The sequence below is a fragment of the Ailuropoda melanoleuca genome, chromosome 2, assembly GCF_002007445.2.
Source record: "Ailuropoda melanoleuca isolate Jingjing chromosome 2, ASM200744v2, whole genome shotgun sequence".
In the NCBI taxonomy this organism is placed as follows: Eukaryota; Metazoa; Chordata; class Mammalia; order Carnivora; family Ursidae; genus Ailuropoda; species Ailuropoda melanoleuca.
Window position 1 is genome coordinate 88,904,158 of NC_048219.1, and position 11,746 is coordinate 88,915,903.

General features: G+C 43.7%; 1 protein-coding gene across 6 annotated transcripts in view; it reads right to left on the minus strand.

Annotated features, from left to right (window-relative positions):
* The window catches only part of THEM4 (thioesterase superfamily member 4), a 63,008-nt gene that overhangs the window by 12,996 nt on the left and 38,266 nt on the right, over positions 1-11,746 (minus strand). For 3 of the 6 annotated variants that reach the window (XR_004623431.1, XR_004623430.1, XR_004623429.1), the window contains exons 5-6: positions 8,073-8,197; positions 3,966-4,208 (exon numbers count right to left, since the gene is read on the minus strand). Coding sequence is in view for 3 of the 6 variants with exons in the window: in XM_034654307.1 (XP_034510198.1) it covers positions 4,174-4,208; positions 8,073-8,197 (160 nt within the window). In the remaining 3 variants the exon portion in view is untranslated. Of the gene's footprint in view, positions 1-3,807; positions 4,209-8,072; positions 8,198-11,746 lie in introns of those variants that run through there. The other 3 variants (XM_034654307.1, XM_034654306.1, XM_034654305.1) reach the window with 1 other exon arrangement.

Here is an 11,746-nt window from a genome sequence, read left to right on the forward strand (position 1 = left end):
CCTATGATTAAGAGTCTCCTATGGTTTGTCTCCCTCTCTGGTTTCGTTGTTTCATTTTTTCCTCTCTTCCCCTATGATCCTATTTTGTTTTTTAAATTACACATATCAAAAATAAATAAATTCCACGTTATCAATGAGATCATATAATTGTCTTTCTCTGATTTACTTCACTTAGCATAATACCCTCTAGTTCCATCCACATCCTTGCAAATGGCAAGATTCCGTTTTCTTTTTGACAGCTGCATAATGAATCCTTATCTTGTTCCTGATCTTAGCAAGGAAGCGTTCAGTCTTTCACCACTGAGTATCATGCTAGCTGTGGGTTTTTCCTAGGTGCCCTTTATTATGTTCTGGAAGTACTCCTAGTTTTCTGAGTGTTTGTGTCATGATAGGGTATTGAATTTTGTCAAATGCTGCTTCTGTATCAATTGATCATGTGGTTTTATTCCTTTGTTCTATTAACTTGGTGTATTACATTGATTTTCTTTTGAACTACCCTTGTATTTTTGTGATAAATCCCACTTAGTCATGGTGTTTAATCTTTTAAATGTGCTGTTGGGGGGCACCTGGTTGGCTCGGTTGGTTGGATGTCCAACTCCTGATTTCAGCTCAGGTCATGATCTCAGGGTCCTGGGATCAAGCCCCAAGTCAGACTCCTCGCTCAGCTGGGAGTCCACTGGAGATTCTCTTTCTCCCTCTGACCCTCCCCTCCTCTCTTTTTCTAAAATAAGTAAATAAATCTTAAAAAAAAAAGTGCTTTTGGATTTAGTTAGTATCTTGCTGAAAAATTTTGCATCTATATTCATAAAGGATATTGGTCTATAGTTTTTTCCACTATCTTTGCTGCAGTTCACTTAACTTTAAATCCATAACTAAGATGAGAAGTAAGCTAATTCTGTAATTCTGAGGTGATCATAGTAGTGCCAGATAAAGAATATTATCAAAATAAATTTTAAATCTTCCTGAGACATAAAATCCACTTTTATTGATTTAAATTAATTAAAATAATTTAGAGATTTTCTTCTGTCTACCATAGAGAATGCTGTATACTTGGCATTGGAAGAGATGTTTGTCTAGGGTTCCATGATGGCTGGTTATTAGGTAAAACAATAATCTGCCTCACGACTCCCTGGGATAGAAGGAAGGTCAGGGTCTTGAGAATGACGTGGGGAATGAAACACAGAACATGAAGGACATGAGCATCCTAATACGGAACAAAAGGTTCTTCTTGACTTCCTTTTATGTTTCATTCTACCTTCCCATTAGAGAAAAAGGTTAATCTTATTTTCCATTATTTTAAAAATTCCCTCAATGTATTTCTGTCCATGACTATCTTTCTATTGTATTTCCTAGGCATTTAGAAACCTGGGGTTAAGAGCAAAAGCTCGCTGCCTAATTATGTTTCCACTGATAGTTCAAAGCTATTTTAACACTGACCCACATCAATTCCTAATCTTCATTCAAACTGCTCCCTACCAGCCAGGGTAAAGAGGGAGAAGGGCACAGAGGCACACCTGCACAGCAACGGCTCCACGGCAAGCCGGTGGCCGAGCAGCTTCCTCCTGCTTAGCCACCGGCCATCAGTCTCACAGACTGACCAAAACACAAGTGGATGAAGGCAAGAATGTAGGTTTGGTCAAGCCTAGGAACAGAGTCTGCTGTATAGCAGGGAAACCATTTTGCCCTTGCTGGCTGTGGGGAACCCCTGTGTTAACAGCTACCAAGGTTCCCCCTTGACTGATCCTGCGCAGAGTCAGGCAGAGAACCCACATACTACAATGCAGGCTGGACACCATCAAACCAGTGTGAGACGAAAACCTTACATGTGGATGGCAAGGGAGGTATGCACATACTTAATAGAAGAAAAACTGGTCCTTTGGCATTCTTTCAGTTAGGTTCTTTTTAGCTTAGATGAAGGCCTGGTGTGCTTTCGTGGTTTGGCAAGCCTGTTCAAATAAATGAAATTTTTAAAGTACCTTCTCTGTCTAAACTCCTTTGTACTAATTAAGTGAAACCAGACAGCAGCGCTGGCTCATTCCTTCATCTTCACATTTTTACACATGCCTACTATCCATGAAAAGCAAGCTGTGAGAGCTGCCACAAGAGCCCAGGGTCTCCAGGGTCGTAAGACAGAGGGAAGACTAGGAAGAAAGGGCGGCTGTTGCCAGACATGGAAACTGCACAGCTGCGGGCCAGTCACCTCCCAAGCTCTACCAGGATTTCTAGGGAGAGAGAACTGCCAGGCTCACCGTTACTATGACCCTAATCCTCTACTGGGGCCTTTCTTGCAGCTTGGGAACTGCAGCTGGGCCCTAGGGATGCGAGTCCTCTCTGGGCTTGCCCGGCCCAGGGTCAGTCAGCTCTGGCAATGGATGGGCACCACAAGGCTATCCCTAAGTCATTAGGTTGAGCCACAGGAAATTGTCAATATTTGACCATTCTGACCTTTGAATATGGCTATTTCCTGCAGTTCAACCTAAACTTTCAATTAAGGGGAAAGAAAGGCAAGAAACTGAAGCCCAGACTACTGTCTGCAGTAGATTCTATTCAATCTATTAGAAGCAGAATAGGTTTCCTAGAACAGTAAGTCTCCCAATTCATTTTTTCATCTTTCATCTTGTTTAAGGTTCTGTTATGGGTTGAACTGTGTCCTCCCAAAAGGTGTGTTGAAGTCTTAATCCCCCTACTTCATAATGTGAGCATATTTGGAAATGGGGTCTTTTTTTTTTTTTTTTTTTTTTTTTAAGTAGGCTCCATGACCAGCGTGGGAGCCCAATTCAGGGCTTGAACTCATGACCCTGAGATCAAGACCTGAGCTGAGACTAAGAATTAGATGCTTAACTGACTGAGCCACCCAGGTGACACAGAAATGAGGTCTTTATGGAGGTAACTGAGTTAAAGTGAGGTCATTAGTGTGGGTCCTACCAATGACTGGTGTCCTTACAGAAAGGGGCAATGTGGCTAGAGGGGAGATGACGTGAAGGCAGGAGGGTTGCACCTACAAACCAAGGAATGGCTGAGGCTACCAGCACCTAGGAGAGAGGCTTGACCAATTCCTTTCCTAGAGCCTTGAGAGGGAGCTTGGCCTTGTAGAAACCTTGATTTTGTACTTCTGGTTCCCAGAACTGTGAGGCAATGAGTTCCCATTGTTTCAAATCACCCAGTATGTGGTACTTTGTCATAGGAGCCCTAATGTGAAGGTCTGAATGTTTGTTCCCACCCCTGCCTTCCTATGTTGAAATCCCAATGCCCAATGTGATGGCGTCATAGGTGGGCTGTAGAGAAATACGTAAATAATGAAGTAGAGCCCTCAGGAGTGGGGTTAGTGCCCTCATGAGAGGGTCCAGAGGATCTCTAGCCCCTTCTACTACGTGAGGACACAGGGAGAAGGTGCCAGCTGTAAGCCAGTAAGCTAGCCCTCACCAGAAGGTGACTGTGCTGGTGCTTTGGTCCTTGACTTTCTAGGCTCAAGAGCTGTGAACAATAAATCTGTGTTGTTATCTAAGCTACCCAAGTCTGTGGTATTTTGTTATAGCAGCCTGAATGGATGAAGACACCTAGGAAGTAAATACAGGTTCCTTCCAGTGATGACCAACTACGTTGTTGGTACGACACAACGGGACAGCTTATGTTGAGAATGGTAAAGCTGTTTAATCCCTAGGATCCAGATCTGAGGTATTCCTTCATTCCTACAGGAACTAGTTGTGCTTCCTACTGTGGCCAAAAAGATTTCACTGTAAACAGTAAAGCCAGCTTTGTAATTTATAACGCACATACACGCACACACGCACACTCTCCTCCCTTTGGTTTTCTGGTATTTTCAAGTTTATGGTAAGAGTTTCAATATGAATTTTTTCTTCAATCTGCAATGGGGCAGACATAATGCTTATGCACCCTTAAGGAGCCCATTCAAATTCAGGAGAACCAGAAACTTATTCTAAGGAGACACAAAGAATTGCTGATACCGTCACACGGAGTCCTTCTGTGTTCAAGAGTTTAGAAGGTGGAAACAGAGCTCCTGGAGTTGTATTCCGAAGAACAGTGTTAGCAGGCTTCACTCTCTGGGGGACTCAAAAGCAGGTAAGCAGAGCAGGACCGGAGACAACAGGTTCTTCTGGAAGGAAGGAGAGCCCGACGCAGATTGGTGTAGAACGCACCAGAAGCTCTTTTACATCAAACTTCTTTAGGATTCAGTTTTACAAACAGGCCTAAACAAAAAAATAACAGAAGGTGATTTTAAGTCGGCTGGCTGCAGTCAGATGGGAATTTTCTGAGCAGAAATGTATATGTAAGGAAAGGGATTTTTTTTAAAGAAGGACCTTTTATTTATTTAATTTTTTAAAGATTTTATTTATTTTTTCGACAGAGAGAGACACAGCGAGAGAGGGAATACAAGCAGGGGGAGTGGGAGAGGGAGAAGCAGGCTCCCTGCTGAACAGGGAGCCCAATATGGGGCTCAATCCCAGGACTCTGGGATCATGACCTGGGCCCCGAAGGCAGATGCTTAGCGACTGAGCCACCCAGGTGCCCCAGGAAAGGGATTTTGATTCATATTTGTACCTTCCATCTTTGGGCCTACTTTCCTTTCTTAGCCAAATTAAGAATCAGCTTTTGATTATCACAACACAACAGTGCCCGAGGGAACCAGTCTTCTCCCACTTCATCATTTTATGGTTCATTACCATTTCCATTAGATACAGTTAGGAAAGTGAAAGCAAGCGAAATGACAACTAAGCCATCTGGAACCTTTGATACTCAAAACTTCAGGGAGACAGGACACACAAACCACAGCCTGGAATGGAGTGTTTAAACTGACTATGGATTCAAATTATTCAGATCTTATTCCTGCTTCTTTTGTCCATTTCTGCAAACAGTTGATAATTGGCAGGGGGTGGGGAGGAGGAATGAATAATAAGACACAAAAAGCATTAATGATAAAGGAAAAAAATTTAATAAGTACAACTACATTAACATGAAAAATAACTTCCATTCATAAAAATGATACCTAAAGCAAATAAAAGGTAACTTACATACTGGAAGGTGCAGCTTACATGTCTAACAAAAACATTAGTTCAATACAAAATATAGATAGAAATCCTATATATCAGTTTTAAAAAAGGGAAAAAAAACAGTAAAAGAGGCTGAACAAACAGGAATTTTACAGAATGGGAAACAAATATGGTAAAGAAATATACGATGAAATGCTCGTCTTCATAGGTGATCAGGAAAATGCAAAACAAGATCACACAGAGATAACATTTTATAACCATTTGATGGCAAAAATCCAGAAGCCTGACTTTACCAAATGCTAGAAAAGACAGATCGACAGAATCCCCTATGTCGCCAGTGGGAGTGTGATTTAGTAACAGCTTTAGAAAACAAGATGGCGTTCCCCTGTGAAGCTGAACACTCCCAGACTTGACACCCCAGAAATTCTGACTACATCCCAAACTCTTGTCCACATACACTACGAGAATGTTCACAGCAGCCCATTCTGAAGAGTCCAAGGCCCACGGGGTGGCTCAGCCGGTTAGGCGACTGACTCTCGATTTCTTCGGCTCAGGTCATGATCTCAGGGTTGTGAGATCGAGCCCTGCATCAGGCTCCAGGCTGGGTGTAGAGTCTGCTTAAGATTCTCTCTCTCCACCTCTACCCCTTCTCCACTCCCCCTCCCTCTCTTAAAAAAAAAAAAAAAAGTCCAAAGCCCAACATCAGAAGAGGAGAAATTCACTGTGGTATAGTCGTGCAACAGAATATCACTAAGCAGGAAAAATGAGGAAACTACACACCGAAAACAGAGTGAACTTCAGCAATGTGGAGCTGAATGAAAAGAAAATCAACTCCCAGAAAAGTACATATAGCATGATCTCTTTTTTACAAAGTTCAGAACAAACAACTAAACTGTACATTCCTTGGGTACACACATATATTCTCGATAAAACTTACTAAAATAAAGTAGGTATAAGCGAATATGACATTGTGTGTTAATTATACTTCAAAAACCACAGGGTAAAAGCAGGAGGATAAGATGGGAACGTAATTAGGGATATGATATTAAGATTCTGGTTCTTGGCTGACGGTAGGTTTCAGGGTGTTTATTATTAAACTGAAAAATACATTAGTGAATGAATAAATAAAGATGACAGTTTCATGCATCAATGATGCCTACTGTGTCCTAACTCAAAGATTCTGATTAAGTCAAACCCAGGCATCTGAGGTCCATTAAAATAAAGCGGAATAGAAACAAACAAAAAGCAGCGAGTATCTAAATCACCTTGACTGAATCTGAAGCTGCGAAGGTAAGGCTTCAAAGGCTCTTCCCTTGCAAAGGTGCCGTCAGAGCAGCGGCTGCGAGCTCAGGGCTGCCCTCTGGAGGCACTTCCGGGAAACTGCCTATCCAGACGGCAGAGGCAAGGGACCTGCGTCTCCCAGACAGCAGCAGCAGCATCTGCGGTTTCTTTCCTCATTTTACATAAAAACTCACATTCGTACCCAGTTTTGCATTCTTTGTCTTCACTTTCTTAAATTGTGCAAGCTTTAGGTGCCACAAAACCTAGCTCTCTCGTCCTGCTAATCCACTGACATAACCATGTTACAAGGTACACAAGGGCCTCTGGGGGACTCTCCCTCCGACCTACCCAGAGGACACCAATCTTTGTGTGGCATTCCTGAAGGTCTCTGCAACACAAGAACACACAGACATCTTCCCCTCCTTCCTATGTATTACTTTTTATTTTGAGATGTCAAGCTGATAGAAAAACTGTGAGAGTAGTACAAAGAATGGCTTCCTCTGGAAACACTGGAGATTAACTTGTCAGAATGTGTGTAAAATGACAATATATGAAGTTCCTCACAATGTTATTTCATAGCAAGAGACAATGAAAACTTTCATGTCCAAGATCTCCAATTCCAGCCCAACACCACAGGGTTCATTCTAGTTTTCTCTCTTTCCGTTTCTGGAAATTCCTCCTCTGACAGTAAGGCACTGTGTAGATGCCACCATCACGCATGGGCTCTGACACCTGACGTGGAGCCGTTCCTTACCCTACTTGGGCTCTGACACCCTGCACTGGGACACCTGCCTGTGTGGACACCTTCTTCACTCCACTCAGGCTGACACGGTGCTCAGCCATCACAGCCACACCTCGCTGCAGCCTCCAAGTCGATCCCAAGCCTACCATGCCCACTCTACCTAGTGGCTTTTGGAATAAATTATTCAGGAAGGAAGGAAGGAAGGGGTAAAAGGGAAAGAGGAAGAAAAGGGGAAGAGAATGCAAAAGATCTCTCTACATTTTCTATACTAATGATAACATACTACATTCACAGTCCTGCATCTTGCGCTTTTCATTCAAGATGTATTAATGAGGGGCGCCTGGGTGGCTCAGTCGTTAAACGTCTGCCTTCAGCCCAGGGCATGATCCCAGAGTCCTAGGATCGAGCCCCACATCAGGCTCCCTCCTCCGCTGGGAGCCTGCTTCTGCCTCTCCCACTCCCCCTGCTTGTGTTCCCTCTCTCGCTGGCTGTCTCTATCTATGTCAAATAAATAAAAATAAAATCTTAAAAAAAAAGATGTATTAATGAGATAGCCTCATAATTAAATAATTTCCTTATTATTTATGGTACCAGAATATTTCACAAATTTTCTGTGGCACACACAATGCGGTTGCTCAACCAGTCTCCTACTGATGGGTATCTCTGTTTTGCCAATCTTTTGCTATTCCAAGTAACCTTACATGAGTAACACAATTACTGTGACAGAAGCAACATATACATTGTAATTTTGCATACTTTCAGTGCATCTGTGGGATAAAGTCCTGGAAATGGGTGAAAAAGAGCACATGACTTTGTAGTTTTATAGATTTTGACAAGCAGCTCTCTACCAGTAATGTTTAAGAACACCTCTAACTTATTTTTTTACATGATGGGGAATTGAGAATTTCTGGGCATTTGTGGGTCATAAAACCAAAGCGAAACAAAAACAAAATAAAACAAAACCCAACAACTCCCAAGCCCCCAAACACAAAACCTGAGAAACTAAACCAGACTAAAAAGACATAGCGGCATTTTCTTACTTGTTGCCTTGGAGTGTAGGGTCTTTCCATCCACACTTTGGACATTACAGGAAACAAACAATTTCCTTCCTTCAACTTTATCAAGCTGGCTATTAATCACAACAACAGAACAAAGGGGGATAGGCCTGCAGAAGGAAAAAAAGGAGACAAAATCTGTTTTTATTAAATTTATGTAACACTGAGAAAATTTATGTAACACTGAGATGACCAAGTGCTTATGAAAGGGTAGAAATCTGTAACAGCTGGTATCAGCACATGTCAGATAAACTGTCTCAGATCAGACATCCCTTACCCTGGCTGAACCCAGGGGCCATCCACACCTCCCCTTCCTCCTGAGTGCCACTGATTTCAGGTGGCAACTGGGTACCTGGGCCCAGGCTGCCCCTGGAGTTAGTTTCAGAGACCACCAGGGATCCTAGCTTTTCGATGGCATAAGCTGTCCCATCTGAAGACCCAGAGCTGGGGCGTCTGGGTGGCTCAGTCGTTGGGCGTCTGCCTTCGGCTCAGGTCATGATCCCAGAGTCCTGGGATTGAGCCCCGCATCAGGCTCCCTGCTCAGTGGGAAGCCTGCTTCTCCCTCTTCCACTCCCCCTGCTTGTGCTCTCGCTCTCTGTCAAATAAATAAANAAAATCTAAAAAAAAAAAAAAAAAAGAAAGAAAGAAAGAAAGAAAGACCCAGAGCAAAGTCTGAAGGGCTCTGGAATCCTTTAAAGAAATGAAAACAGGACCATGGGACAGTCTCATCAGCATCTCTCATTTTCTATCATAATCCAAATTTCTCATCCAATCCCCTTTAGAGTGACTGTCACTAGAAAGACACCCAGTAACAACAAATTGCAGGTAAACAGCTAAATGTACTAATAAGCCAGGGCTGTGCAAGAGAACTTTCTGTGGTGACAGAAATGTCTCACCTCTGAGCTGTCCAATGCAGCAGCCACCTTATAATGAACACCCAAACTGTAGCTACTGTGAATGAGAAACTGAATCTTTAAATTTATTTAGTGAATTTATATTTGAATTTAAGTAGCCTCTTGTGACCAGTGGCTACAGTTACCTTTGGGAATCCTGGAGACATGATGAAAAAGGTACCTTTTCAAGGGTGAAATTTTTTTTTTTTTTTTTAAAGATTTTATTTATTTATTCGACAGAGATAGAGACAGCCAGCGAGAGAGGGAACACAAGCAGGGGGAGTGGGAGAGGAAGAAGCAGGCTCATAGCAGAGGAGCCTGATGTGGGGCTCGATCCCACAACGCCGGGATCACGCCCTGAGCCGAAGGCAGACGCTTAACCGCTGTGCCACCCAGGCGCCCCTCAAGGGTGAAATTTTATGTGGCAGAAACATAATGTGTCTGTGCTCCTACAGTGCCGCCACGTAAAGGAACGACTTCAGGTGCAAGGAAAGTCGTCACAGTAATGACTCAGCCCGGTTTTCGCTCCTATTGGCTTTTCCTGAACCTCCTGATGGAACCACCAAACTTTGCTTTTATTTCTTTAAACATCTCTTTATATCATCTTCTATATTGTGTGTCTGATTATCATATCTTAAGTCCCTGAGGGTCTAAATCTGTTATTTATTCTTTCTGCTGATTCTCACTTACGGTGGTTTACTTCCTCATGGCTTATATCCTTGTATCTGGCACATGATCTACTGTTCTAAAGGAAAAATGTCCTTCAGAATTTCTTATCCGCTATGTTGCTTGCAGAAGTCTAATCCAGGGCTTCCCAATCAATATGCCATGAATGAGTTGCAAAAATGCTAAGCTATCGAATCTTTCATAGCTGGCTAGCTACCACTAATCATTAGCTGTTTTGTCTATTTATCTTTTTATTATAATAATATTTTTTTATTATATTATGTTAGTCACCATACAGTACATCCCTGGTTTTTGATGTAAAGTTCCATGATTCATTAGTTGCGTATAACACCCAGTGCACCATGCAATACATGCCCTCCTTACTACCCATCACCAGCCTATCCCATTCCCCCACCCCTTGTCCCCTCTGAAGCCCTCAGTTTGTTTCTCAGAGTCCATAGTCTCTCATGGTTCATTCCCCCCTTCTGATTACCCCCCTTTCTTTATCCCTTTCTTCTCCTACTGATCTTCCTGTCTATTTATCTTAATACGCTAAACGCAAAGTATGACATTTCTACCAGGTGTCAGGAAACTATCAGACCTGAGTAAGAGGCAATCTTGCTTCTTAGAAGAAGGGTGGATTAAGACCCCATGCTTGGGGCGCCTGGGTGGCACAGCGGTTAAGCGTCTGCCTTCAGCTCAGGGCGTGATCCCGGCGTTATGGGATCGGGCCCCACATCAGGCTCCTCTGCTATGGGCCTGCTTCTTCCTCTCCCACTCCCCCTGCTTGTGTTCCCTCTCTCACTGGCTGTCTCTATCTCTGTCAAATTAATAAATAATAAAATCTTTAAAAAAAAAAAAAAAGACCCCCATGCTTGACACTGTAAATTATCTTCAATTAAATTTAATCCCAGGTTGTTATCTCTAACCCCCAGAGGGCCACCAATTGATTAATTTATTACTATTATTATTATGAATCTAACAACTATATACAAAATAAAAGGCCTAACAGATGTCAAGCTATGGCTGACACTTGAACAATGTGGGAGTTAGGGGCACTGATTCCTGCACAGCCAAAAATCCATGTAGAACTTGACTGCCCCAAAAATCTAACTCCTAACTGTCTATTGTGGACCAGAATCCTTGCTGGTAATATAAGCAGCCAATTAACACACGTTATACACTGTATTCTTACAATAAAGTAAGCCAGAGAAAAGAAAATGTTAAGAAAATACGAGAACGAGAGGAGGGAGTTAAGATGGTGGAGGAGTAGGGGACACCTTTTTCAGCCGGTCCCCTGAGTCGAGCTGGATAGGTACCAGACCATCCTGAACACCCACGGAATCAGCCTGAAATGCAGGAAGATACATCTGGATCTCTACAAATGAACATCTCCAGCACTGAGTATTGAGGTACGAAGCGGGGAGCCGTGAAACCGCGCACAGATATTGGAAGATAAATGGAAGGGAGAGGGAGCCACGGCCTTCGGGCCCCAGGAAGCGGCAGCCACCTGCACGGGGACTGGCCGATTTGCGGACAGGCACCCGCAAGAGAGCAGACTGGGACAGTGAGCCAGGGAATGTGCGCCACCAGACTGAAACAGAGCTCCAGTGCGCTCAACTGGAACCAGACTGAGACCGGGAGCTCCGGGAGCATGCGGGGGTGGCTGGCAGCTGGCGGTGTTAGAAACACAAAGGACAGGGACACGCTGGCCCTGGAAGTGAGGGCTGGGACACTGGGTGTGGGTAGCACATCTCGGGACGCTGCAGGGTTCAGCAGCACCAACAGAAACAGAGTTAAAGTGGCCAGAACATCAGTGGAGAACAGTCTGCGATCCCTCTGTTCTGAGACAGAGGCTGAGATTCGGCCGCTGCTGCTCTGACTCTCAGAAGAGGCACAGCAGACCTCCAGGGAAAGCCACCAGAGAACGAAAGCCTGGAAATACTGGCTCACAGGGTGCCCATCCTCACCCCCCTTGCAGGGGACACGGAGACTCTACCCAAAGTGGGCTGCCTGAGTTATCAGCGCAGCAGGCCCCTCCCCCAAAAGGCAGGCTGAAAAATCAAGAAGCCCACATCCCTAAGATCCCTATAAAACAAG